This window comes from Petaurus breviceps, unplaced genomic scaffold, assembly GCF_028583685.1.
Source record: "Petaurus breviceps papuanus isolate PSGF00001 unplaced genomic scaffold, PetGlider_PUasm1.0 523, whole genome shotgun sequence".
Lineage (NCBI taxonomy): Eukaryota > Metazoa > Chordata > Mammalia > Diprotodontia > Petauridae > Petaurus > Petaurus breviceps.
Window position 1 is genome coordinate 2,399,920 of NW_027186356.1, and position 12,381 is coordinate 2,412,300.

The 12,381-nt window shown below is 46.1% G+C and overlaps 1 protein-coding gene across 5 annotated transcripts; it reads right to left on the minus strand.

Moving 5' to 3' along the window:
* Window positions 1-68: 68 nt before the first annotated feature.
* Window positions 69-12,216, minus strand: BABAM1 (BRISC and BRCA1 A complex member 1). 5 transcript variants are annotated; one of them, XR_011171094.1, is made up of 10 exons: window positions 12,115-12,216; window positions 9,268-9,611; window positions 7,575-7,633; window positions 6,700-6,820; window positions 5,803-5,881; window positions 5,204-5,297; window positions 4,812-4,941; window positions 3,256-3,342; window positions 1,565-1,877; window positions 372-508 (listed from the first exon to the last, which is right to left on the minus strand). XR_011171094.1 is itself a non-coding variant. In XM_069102078.1 (9 exons), exons 2-9 carry the CDS (start codon window positions 9,541-9,543, stop codon window positions 308-310), a joined length of 972 nt encoding a protein of 323 aa, XP_068958179.1. In that variant the 5' UTR covers window positions 9,544-9,611; window positions 12,115-12,216; the 3' UTR covers window positions 69-307. The 5 variants fall into 5 exon arrangements, 4 of the variants coding, with proteins under 4 accessions (XP_068958179.1, XP_068958178.1, XP_068958176.1 ...); XM_069102078.1 differs by lacking the exon at window positions 1,565-1,877 and having other exon boundaries at window positions 69-508; window positions 5,204-5,222; XM_069102077.1 differs by lacking the exon at window positions 1,565-1,877 and having other exon boundaries at window positions 69-508; window positions 5,204-5,228.
* Between the last annotated feature and the right edge of the window lie 165 nt (window positions 12,217-12,381).

The following is a 12,381-nucleotide window of genomic DNA, read 5'->3' on the forward strand; positions in this document are numbered from 1 at the left end:
GCAATATCCCCCTCATTCATGGTGCCAAGACCCAGGGGAGAGACAAAAGACAACCACTTACCCAGATCGATACTTGACAGTTTAATACAGTCAAAATTCATCATCATGGGGCCCACAGGCTGCATCAGCATTGTGGCAAGACAGGCCCATGTACCCAGATCAGTCACTGATTGGACTTTACCTAAGAAACACCATCTCCACTGGGGCCACAACCACTGTTCTTAAGGATCCTTTTCCAAGGCCTATGAGGAAGGGTTCATCCCACAAAAAGGAGGAGAGCAAAGAGCTGAGAGGCTTGAGGCAGGCCTTAAACAGTGGCTTCCATTTCAGCAGGTTCTTCTTCCTCCAGGAGGCTATAGGAGGCATGGGTCTGGAAAGGTCTCTGCAGAGGGTGGGCCAGGAGTTTGGCCATGCAGTTGTGCAGCTCCACAGCTGGCCCTGCCAGTGAAACCTCGTACTTGTAGCTGGTGCCTTTGGAATCCAAGCCTCCAAAGAGGGCATAGGTATCCTAGGTGAGGGTGAGAAGGGGCAAAAGACCATCAGAGATGGGCACATATGCATCCACATGTACAAAGGTAAGATCCTATGCACAGGAAATCGAAAAAGAGGCCCCCTGGTTCAGGGGAAGGCAAAGACCCCCCATCCCAAAATGACCAGCTCTAGGGGCAGGAGGAGTCAAGTCTTTGGTGGGGCTGGGGGTAATACAGAAAGTTACACTTGCTGCCTTGTCCTCTGGGGAAGGGGCCCAAACCCATGATTTCACTGTTGTCTGGAGCTCCCAGTAAAGAGTTTTCTTCACTCATGCAGAGCCGAGCCTTCTCTGCAAAGGAAGGTCTTAGATTATGGCCTGAGGCGCTGGCAATGACCCACCCAGGGTCACACAGCCAGTAGGTGTCAGGACATAGCCTCAGCTTTTCAGAGACAGTCTAGCATGGTTGAAAAACCTCTGGACTTGGGAATCAGAAGTTATCCCAGTCCCATCCTTGTCCTTTAGTCACTTATGAAACATGAACCGCAGGGTAAGCTTTGATTGCTCTGGAGCCTCACTGTCCGTGACTGTTGAGTCAAATGACCATTATCACTCCTGTCCTGCCCTCCCAGGACTAACACTTTATAGGGTCCCTCTCAGTTTTGACATTCTGTTTTCTTAAACTCCAACTAATTCTGATAGTCTATGGTCTATAGACTAAGGTCAAATGTATTATTTAACCATGAAGTTTGTTATTGAGACTGGGGCTTCCCAACCCTTTTCAGGCTATGACAAATCAGAGTTGTCTGGAAGAGACTCGGGGATGAGGTTCCACACTCCTCAGCCAACAAGCCAACTGTCTGTCCTTTTGTCCCAAAGATCCATAGCCCTACAGAACATCAAGGCTGGAAGGGACTTTTGAGTTCATCTAGTGCAGCTCTCCCTAACCACCAAACACACTTTTCAAATGGGGAACCTAAGGCTTGCAGGTGGGAGAATGACTTGTCCACAGTCAAACAGTGAGTTAATGTCTGAGCACATGTCTCCCGCCCCCCCCCCCCCCAACCACATGGTGGAAGCATATTCACACCTCACCTCCACACCATCCCTAGCTGGACACCCTCTTATTCCCATGACTTCTGAATGTCCCAATGTCAGTGTGAGCAATAGGGGAAGCACCGAAGGTGAAGCCTGGTAGATGGGATCTGGTGGCACACGCAGAGGTGGGGCTGCCTTCCATCACTGGGGCAGGTCACCTCCTGCCAATATGCCAGAGGGCATGTATTTATTTCAAATGTTAATCTTGTCTCAAGAGCTTTAGGAAACTCTGATGAACACCCTCTTCCCCTTGAGAGCAGCCTTCTCAGGAACAAGCCACCCTGGCACTCAGGAAGCGATGACCTAGGCCCTGGGGAGGGAAGAGTTAAATGTGTAGTGGATTTCTAGCTAACAAAGTAGTATCCTGTCATGGCAAGGGTAGTAAATTCAGAGTCAGAAACCCTGGGTTAGCTTCCTGGCTCTGAGAGAAGCATGAACTCCTTTGGGACTCAGTTTCTACCTCTGTAAAATGTCCCAGATCTGAGATATTACTAAGCTGGAAGGGACTCAGAACACAGTCCGGAATAGGAATCATAACATCCAGGATGAGCAGTTAGCCAGGCTGCCTGGAAGGCCTCTCTCTGGTGATCAGGAACCTACCACCTCCCAAAGCACCTTCTACTGTGGGAGAGCTCTAGGCATAAAGACGTTTCTTGACTCTGATAGAGCCAAAATGCACCTCCTGTGGCTTTCATCCACTCTTCCTAGGTCTGCCTTCCTGGACTAAGCACAAATCTAATCCCTCTTTTACACTACACAGGAATCTGATACCTGAAGACAGCTACCAAACAGTCCCAGAGAGGCCATTTCCCTCCCGAGTCTCCTCTGGATCTTCAGACTTTGCACAGACCTGTGTAGACCAGCTTGTCAATGTCCTTCTTGGGGAGAACTTAACCAAACACTCCAGATGCAGTCTGATCAAGCCAGAGGATGATGGGTCTATCAGCACACTCCTTCAGACTGGGCACAAAGCCTCTACTACTACAGCTATGGCATACCAGCTGCTCTAGCTGTCATACCACACTGCTTACCATACTGAGCCTGGGGTCCACTACGACTCCCAGATCTTTTTCCACTCAAACACCTGTCTAGAGACTTCTTGATATCTTGAATTTGTGCTGGTGATTCTTTAATTCAAATGTAGGACCTTACATTTATTTCTAATAAATCTCATTTTACTAGTTGAGGGGTGGGGAACCTGCAGCCTTGAGGTCATATGTGGCCCTCTAGGTCCTCAAGTACAGTCCTCTGACTGAATCCAAACTACACAAGTTTGCGAAGAGTCAAAGACAGACTCTGAAGCATTCCAGTACTCCACGGTAACACCGAAGTGATCAATGACCACTCTGTACCCAGTCGTTCACCCAGCACCAAATCTGTCTACTTATACTAACGTTGAACTGGTATCTTTCCATTTTATTTCTGAGATACTTGGTCAAATGCTTTTCCAAAATCTACTATTAGATATCCTTAGGATTCCCCTGACCTTCCAACCTTGTAACTGTGTCCAAACAGAAATGTGATCAGTCCTGGAGGACTGGCCCTCCCACTGGCCCTCTGCAAGCATTGCTTCCCCTTCTACATGCTCAGACACTAGCCCTTTCATAAAAGGTTAGTCTTCTTCCAGGACTTTAAGCCAAGCTTACTTTTCTATAGTTTGGCAGCTTTGCCCTCATCTCTCATCTCACCTTCCAGCTGGTTTCCTCTTCTTTTTCCTCAGTACCATTGTGGATATATACCACATCAAAAAAGAAATATGGACACTGAAGCATCTTCTGCAAGGGAAGAAAAACAGTAAACTTTTTTTTTTCAGAAATCTAAAAGGTAGCATGCTTTTCTAGAAAGGGGGCTGGCCTGGGAGTCAGGAGAGACTTGGGTTTAAATTCCACTTCTGACCACTAGCTGTGTCCCAAAGGGACCTCAAGCTTCAGCTCCTTTATCTGTAAAATGGGACTAATACCTACTGTCCTGCCCAAAGTGATAATATGGATAAAGCATTTCCCAGACAGTAAAGGTCTCTGACAAAACTTTAAGGTGGGGGGCGGCTAGGTGGCACAGTGAACAGAGCACTGACCCTGGAGTCAGGGGGACTTGAGTTCAAATCCAACCTCAAACACTTAACACTTACTAGCTGTATGACCTTGGACAAGTCACTTAACCCCAACTGTCCTGCCTTTCCCCCACCAAAAAAAAAAAACTTTAAGGTGGCAAGAAAACACTGTACCAACTCCATGACCTCTAGACAGATTTGACTCCTAAATCTTCAGTCAGAAACCCTGGGTTAGCTTCCTGGCTCTGAGAGAACCATTAACTTCTCTGGGAACTCAGTTTCTACATCTGTAAAGTATCCCAGATCTGAGATGTTACTCTAGTCTCACAGAATCAAAGAAACTCAAAGCTGGAAGGGATTCAGGAGACAGTCCAGAATAGGAATCAGTTTTGGATTCCACAGCAGTCCATTGTCCACATGCAACTACACAGAGTTAGGAAGTTCTTCCTGATAGGAGTCTAAATGGAAATAGCCATGGTGTGCCTGTCCACCCCTGCCTGGCACAACTGTCCACTCAATCCTTTGCCCAACAAACCGTTACTAAGTAACTGTGCACAGTTATCACAAAGAGAGGGGGAAGGGGGGATATGGAAGGATAAATAAGGCTGGGTCTTTGTCTCCAAAGATCTCGCAATCCAACAAGGGATGTATGAAAGTATGCAGACAAAATACAAAGTAGAATATGGTAACTGCCAGGCAGGACAAGGTGCTCTGAGATGATTTAGGGAGGAGTCACCTCTAGCTCAAGGATACCAGGTTAGACTTTAAGAGGGGGTGACATCTGAACTGAGCCTTGACAGGCAGATGAAACTGTCAACAGGAAGGAAGCAATGGGGAGAGGGCACTCTATGTATAGGAATGGTACCTCCCCCCACCCCCACCCCCCAAAAAAAGGAAGAGAGTAACAAGAGTACAGGATAAACTTGGAGAGTTCAGCAGTCCAGTCTGACTAGAGCAAAACATAACAGGAAATAAAGCAGGGTGAGATCAGCTGGAAAGGTATGGTGGGACTAAACTGAGAAGGGTCGTGAAGGTCAAAAGAAGGATTTTGGTCTTTAATTGACAGGGACCAGAGAGCCACTGGTGGGTGCTGAGCAGCAGTGTGGGAGGATGATGGCAGTGGGCCAGGAAAGCTGGTCATCAGATTTTGAAGGGTGGTGCTTTTCCAGATATCTTAAACTTTTTCTCACCTACCTTTATAGGTTCCATCATGGCAAACTGGGCCTGGCAGGCAGGGCGACTGTACACCAAGATGGTCCGCACTACGTAGGGTGGTGGGATGGTCTGGACATTCTCTGTGACTGGAAGCTCAATCTTCTGCTGTCTAGACCAGTGGAGAGAAAGGGGAACATGACATTTCAGAGCATCTCTAACTTCCTGTCAACTAATACTTAAGAGATGCCTGTCATTCACTTAACCCCAATTGCCCAACCTTGCCCCCTCCAAAAAAAAAAAAAAAAGCAAAAAAAGAGATGCCTGTCATGCCAGGCTCTTCAAAATACTTCCAACTAACATAGTATCCTGTTGCCTAAAACACCAAGACCTTCTAACCTTTGTGTTAGGAAATGACAATAGCAATAACTTACATAAGGTTGAATAGGCTGTCCAAGTCTGGTATGGGGGAGATAAGGAGCAGTAAAAATGCCAGAGGCCAGTTCTCAGATGACCAGATCGACATCTCTAGAAATGTGCAGTTCCTTCATCAAGGCCTCCACAACTCCTGGGTGTCCTCTGTTATCCTCACATCTCCCAAAGCCTCATTTCAATCTTCCCCCAAAATAACGGGGACCCCTCCCTTTCTATTCTAGTTTACAAACAAGAGTACAAGCCCACTACAGGAAAAGTCAGGTAGGCCAATGACAACAAAAAGCCTTTTGATAAGTACTGTGGGTGATTAGGTCACCACAGGAGCATTAGAGTAGAAAAACACAGGCCAGAAAGGGAAGGAGAAATTGGGCAGAACAGAATGTGGGAAAAGAACAGAAGAGGCTGGGAAGTAGGCAAGGCTGGCTATATCAAGGGAGGGATTTCCTTTCTGGAAAGTACTGGAGGTGATGCCATTAGCACTAAGCAATGCTTCTACAGGGCCATTGAAGCCCTTACTCTCTGCACAGGACCACTAGGTGTTATGGGGCCCTTTCCCACCCCTGCCCCAGCCTCCCCCTTGGCCCTTTCAGAAGGATACTGAAGGCCATGCAGGTAGCAGTTTCGAGGTCGTAGAGGCAGCTGCACAGCTCCCTGGGGTCAGAGGTCAAGCCTGAGAGCTAAAAATAAAAGCAGGGCTGCTCACCTGTTTGTCTTTCTTGGTCTGTAGGTCCTACCTCTCAGATAACCATTTGACAGGCAGACAGCTCTTGGGGGCAGGGACTATTTCTTCTATGTGTCAGCTCAAATGGTCCTAGAACAGACCCCATCCCCAGGGACCCCCTTAGACTAATCAACCTTTTCTGAGGATCTGAGATAGGGCAAAAGGGGGAGGGATTACAGTGCTCAGTAACGAGGGAGCTTCAATTTAACTGACAGTTCTCATTAAAAGCCTGGCCTCTGTGGTCTGTGGTTTCTCATAAGCTTGCATCAAACTTACATACTACACTGAAAGACAAAAATGTATAATGAAAAGACCAATAGACTTGGCAGTCAGGAGACCTTGGTTCACCTTTCTGTCACCTACTAGTACAACCCCTCTCTGAATCTCATTCTTCATTTACAAATGAACTGCGGTGGATGAGTCAGCCAATTACTAAGGTCCCACTCCTAGGTCAGACATACTATATTTTAAACTCTCTCCCAAGTCTGACTCCCTATGTTCTAAGGTTCTAGCTAACTCTACATTCCCAGTTCTGAAGTGCTTTCCAGCTCTAGGATTAGAAGGCACTTCCATCTCTGATATCCTGTGTTCTGTATTCTCAGGTCAGGTCCACCTATATCTGACCATCTCTGATTCATGTAAAGTCCTTGCTGGAACCTGGAGATCAGGTGGGCTGGATACCTAGTCTCTTCCCAGGAAATAGAAACAGAGTAAGGGAAAAGAAACAGAAAGGGAAGGAGAGGAGGAGCAGGGACTGCTCCCACATTCACTCACCCAAGTGGTGTCATCATTTACCACCACCAGGGCAAACTCGTGGCACTTGTCAATCTTGTGTTTTGTCCGAACAAACATCTCGATCATCTTCTGGGACACATTCAAAGCATTGGTCTTTGAGCTGGTCAGGGATGAGAGAGGACATTCAGTAGGCTCTAGGTAGTGCAAAGGCACCTTTCAGTGATGGAGAGCCACTGTGGTTTGTCCTGGAAGAGGCAGCCCCAAGGCTTATGACATCTTGTGAATGGAGGCTCCATGAAAAGGTCACTTGTCTGGGCTAAGTCACAGGGGACTCCTCAATGTCACCATCAGTCAGTATTATATTCTATGGGATCCCAGGCCAGAGGAGAATTAGGCTAAGACATCTTCTACCCACCCATGAGACAGAGGATACCACAATCACTTTGTCCCTTTTTATGCTCTGTATTTTTGCCCCATAGATCTCTGATTGGATTGTCCCCCATTCCCTCCAAATAAGACCACAACTGATATGCCACCAAAAGAGCTAAGAGGGCTACAAATGGCTTTGCCCCCTATACTTCCTGTCCAACCAGTTGCCAAATTACACTGATTCTACTCTCATTCTCATTCCTATTGATATCAGCCCAATTTACCTCTAAACTAGATCAGTCTAACTGCTTCCTAATTAGTCTTCTAATCGCTTTTTCCTCTCCAATTTATGCTTCATGTGCTGCCAAAGTGAATTCCCCAATACATAGGTCTACTCTGCTCTCTGCTAAGGCATCACAGGACCAGTTCCATCTCTGTTACTCCAACCTTCCCATCTGTCCTCACCTAAGGATCCAAAGGTGGAAGGAATGTAGGATCAGAGAGTCCAAATAGGCTTATAAATTAGGAGAGAAAAAACCTCTCACCCATTAAATGACTCCAGTTTTGGCAAAGACATTTCCTCTGACAGGTCCAGGCATATTATCTGTATTAAAGACAAGGGGGGAGGGGGTAGAGAGAGAAGGAAATGAAGAATAGTTAACACCACTTAAACCCGCATCCCTGCCCCAGCCCAGCCCCAGCCCATCCCCAGCAAATCAATTGACCCCTTGAACTTCAGACAAGCTGCTAAGTAATAATGTCACCCCAGGCCCACTGTGCTGGCCACACCATTACAACTTCTTTCCTAATAAAAGAAAAATCAACCCAAGAATGGGATTCCTTTAACAAGAGGAGCTCACTTGAGACACAACAATCTTAGTTATGGCTTAAATCAACTAACAAGGATTTAGGAAAAACCTACACAAGACTCTTTGTAAGATTTTAAAACTCTTTTTAGTAAATGTGTGACCCTAGATAAAATACATTTAGTCTCTCTGAGCCTCAGTTTCTCATCTGTAAATTGGAACCAAAAAATCCTCCCTTACAAGATTGTGATAAGGATCACTGGAAGTGCAGAGTACTTTGCAAACTGTAAAATCCTACAAAGGTGAGCTAGTAATAATAATATAATCCAGTCTCACTGTGGAGTGGACACCGTGGGCACCTATTCCATCTAGAATGGTAGGAATTTCCAGTTCTTTCAAGAAGTCCTAAACAGCTCAGCTCTGATCCGAACCAGAGATAATGCACTAGAATTCTAGGCTATTAGAGTTGGAAGAGACTTTTATGATCATTGAGCTCAGAAAAATCTGGGAAGACTTGTCTGAACTGATACATAGTAAAGGGAGAACCAGAGAACTATTACTATATTTAATAATGATATGCAAAGTCAAACAACTTTGAAAGACTTAGGAACTCTGAACTGACTCAATAACCAACCAAAATTCCAGAGGACACATGAGATAAAATAGGCCACCTACCTCCTAACAGAGAGGTAATGAATTCAGAGTGCAAACTGACATTTTTTTTAATGGTCAATGTGAGAGTTTATTATGTTTTACTATACATGTTTTGAACTGATGTTTTCCTTTCATTACATTCTCAAGGGGGTAGGGAGCATAAAGAATGAGAGGAGAGAGGAGGAGGTAGAAGAGAAGATAGATTTTCACTGATTGAAAAAAAATTTAATTTTTAAAAAATCATTTAATCCAACCCCTTCATTTTATGGGTGAGGAAACTGGGGCCCCAAGGAGGGGGTGCTCTTGCAAAGCCAAGATGAGAACCCAGGTTCCTCCCAACTCAGGCTAGGGAAGAGGGTACAAAAAGAACTAAATCTCAGTTCTTGGCCAACTGACTTCAGCTAAGCCTTTGGATAGAGAATAGCACCTAAGTGAAAATAAGGCTGCTATAAAAGCAGAGCCCCAGAGGATAACACCAGGCTGTAAAGTGAGTATTATAAAAATGTTCTGGTATCCTGTACTCAGAATAGCATCCCAGAAATAGGAAAGCAAAAAGTCTCTTCCTAGGTAGGTAGGGATACACACTCATAGGAATGGGATGACCAAAGTTTTCTGGGCCACACAGACAGACACATGGTTCCCCATGCCCTCTCATTCTTGGTACTCCTTTGCCATCATGTCTGTGCAAATGAGAACTCTGCACCGAGGGCTTGTGCTACCACAATCAGTGTTAAAATAAAAGTCTCCCAATTTCTTCAACCCGAAAGCTGATACATACCACTTTCTCTGGACAATTGACCCTGGGAGTCCGGACCTGAAATTCTGGAGTCTGTGGCGGCACCTGCCAGGGCTTGCCATTGGTAATGGGTGGATTCTGTGGGCTGTCATCTGCACTGGCTGCCTCACCCTCCCCTTCACTCCGATTCCCCACACTAGCTTGGGCACTCAGGGCTCGGTCTTCAGCTCCCTCTGGGTTGGATCGGGTCCGAGGCCTCTGCTCTATCACCCGCTCCTCCTCCTCATCTGCAGTACTTCCAGATTCTACTGGCTCCATGGTTGAGGACCTCAAACTCAAACTGGAAACTCAGCTCAGAAGACAGGCCACCTTCTTTGAAACAGTACCTGGGATAATTTTGATTACATTAAATTATAAAGGTTTTGCACAAATGAAACCAAGGCAACCAAAATTAGAAGGAAAGCAGAAAGCTGGGAAACAATTTTTACAGCCAATATTTCTGATAAGGCCTCATTTCTCAAATATATAAAGAACTGAGTTAAATTTATTAAAAAAAAAAAGCCAAGTCATTCCCCAAATGATAAATGGTCAAAGGATACGAACAGGCAATTTTCAGATGAAGAAATTAAAGCTATCTATAGCCATAGGAAAAAAATGCTTTAAATCACAACTGATTAGAGAAATGCAAATTTAAAACAACTCTGAGGTTCCACCTCATACCTATCAGCTTAGCTAATATGACAGAAAAGGAAAATGACAAATATTGATGAAGATGTGGGAAAACTGGAACACTAATGCACTGTTGGTGGAGTTGTTAACTGATCCAACCATTCTGGAGAGCATTTTGGAACTATGCCCAAAGGGTTATAAAACCATGCATACCCTTTGATCCAGCAATACCATCACTAGGTCTGTATCCCAAAGAAATCATACAAAAGGGAAAAGGAACCACATGTACAAAAATATTTATTACAACTCTTTTTGTGGTGGGAAAGAACTGGAAATTGAGGGGATACCTATCAACTGGGGATTGACTGAACAAGTCTTGGTATATGAATGTAATGAAATACTATTGTGCTATAAGAAATGATGAGCAGGCAGATTTCAGAAAATCCTGGAAAGACATGAACTGATGCCGAGTGAAGTGAGCAGAACCAGAAGAACATTACACACAGTAACAGCCATGTTGTGTGATGACCAACTATGATAAGCTTAGCTCTTCTCAGTGATGCAATGATCAAAGACAATTCCAAAAGACTGATGATGGAAAATGCTGTCCACATCCAGAGAAAGAACTGACAGAGTCTGAATGCAGATCAAAGTGTACTATTTTCACTTTTGTTGGTGTTTTTTGTTCTTTCTTGTGGTTTCCCCCTTTTTTTCTGATTCTTTCACAACATGACTAATGTAGCAATATGTTTAACATGATAACCGATATCAGACTGCTTGCTGTCGTAGGGTGGGGAAGGAGGAGAAAGGGAGAAAAATTTCTAACTCTAAGTCCTATAAAAATGAATGTTGAAAACTATCTTTACATGTTTTTACACGTTATTGAAAAAAATACTATTAAGTGGAACAATGGCTATACTAATCCTAACCTTGTATCATGAAGCATGACAGAGATAATGTTAAGTACTCATAAACCATGCCATGAGGGGCCATAGTGATGCAAGAAATTTTTCCTGCTATATACCATGGAACTCTATCTTTTTTCCAATAGTTTCAGTATGTTAAACAAAACCTGGACTAAGACAGGTGAGAACAACTGGCACTCAATCAGTGGGTGCTCTGAAAGGGGAAGGAGGTATAAGCTTAATATCAGAATGAGGACAAGCCTTAGAACACAGAATATCAAAGTTAGGAGGGACCTTAAGCTGGAGAACCCTTAGAGCACAAAATGTCAGAGCTAGAAGGGCCATTAGAACATTGAATGTCAGCTTTGGCGGGAGGAGAGGCCTTTAGAACACAGGTTGTCAGAACTGGGAGGGATTTTAGAACAAAATATAGAGTGTTGGAACTGGAAGGGCCCCTAGAACACAGAATGTCGGAGCTGGGAAGGCACTTAGCACCCAGAATGTCAGAGCTGGGAGGGCCCTTAGAACACAGAATGACAGGGCTGGGAGGGCCCTTAGAACCCAGGATGTCAGAGGTGGGAGGGTCCTTAGAACACAGGATGTCAGGGCTGGGAAGGCCCTTAAAACACAGAACATCAGAGCTAGGAGAGATTTTGGAACAAAGGAGACAGAATATCGGCACTAGAATAATGAGAGGAGAACGCTCAGAGTCAGAAGGGACCGCTGCATCTCTGCTCCAACACTTGCTGTCCGCCGGGGGCAGGGCTAGTCACTTCGGACACAAACACTAAAAGGCCAAACAGACCCTTCCCTCAAGCAGCTGAGGCTCTAACAGGAGAGAACACGAGCCGGCGTGATCATTTATTACAAAGTACACAGGAAATAAGCACAAGGCAATTTCCGGAAGAGCCGCTAGCTGCTCAGTGGCTCAGGAGAGAGCTCCGAGTTAAGCCTGGAAAAGAACTAGGGGTTCTAAGAGACGGAAACTAGGAGGAAATCCACTCCAGGCACCGGGGTCAGGGCCGCCTAGGCAAAGGCACGGAGGCGGGAGATGAAACGCCAAGCACCAGAACGACCCTCAGGCCCCCGGACACTGAACGCAGGTGCTGGGAGGGGCCTCAGAGACTATCTGGTCCTTTCCCAAAGGAGGATGCCGAGGCCCTGAGAGGTGTGGCCCCCCGACCCCACCCCCCCTCCAGAGGGGAGGGCCAGTCATTTCTCCCACTCTCGCCTCCCTACCAAGGCGCTGGCCCCCGACAGGGGCTTGGAAGCTCCGCCGCAGACTGTCCTTAGCTGTCCCCACCTCGGTTCTCACCTCTCGGAACCTTGTTCAGTCTCTTACTTCAGCGGCGGTAGCTCCGCCTGGAGGCCGCCATCTTCTCCACCGCCCCCGGAAGTAGAGATGCCGAAGGGCCTGCTGGGAATCCTCGGCGTTTCCGGAAGACGGAGCTGGGGAGAGTAAAGAAAAACAGGAGGCGGGACCGTAAGGGGCGTAACCTGGAAACACGTGAAGCCAGACTGACCGGATGGGCTAGGGGCGGGGCCTGAGGGCCAAGGGCGGGGCCTGAGGGCCAAGGGCGGG

Coding starts and splice junctions, on each gene's coding strand:
- BABAM1 (XM_069102075.1), bottom strand. CDS start 9,543: ATGGAGCCAGTAGAATCTGGAAGTACTGCAGATGAGGAGGAGGAGCGG. Junction 4,942..5,203: donor GACAGCCTATTCAACCTTAT/GTAAGTTATTGC, acceptor CCACTGGTCTAG/ACAGCAGAAGATTGAGCTTC. Junction 509..3,255: donor AAGAGGAAACCAGCTGGAAG/GTGAGATGAGAG, acceptor ACCCTCACCTAG/GATACCTATGCCCTCTTTGG.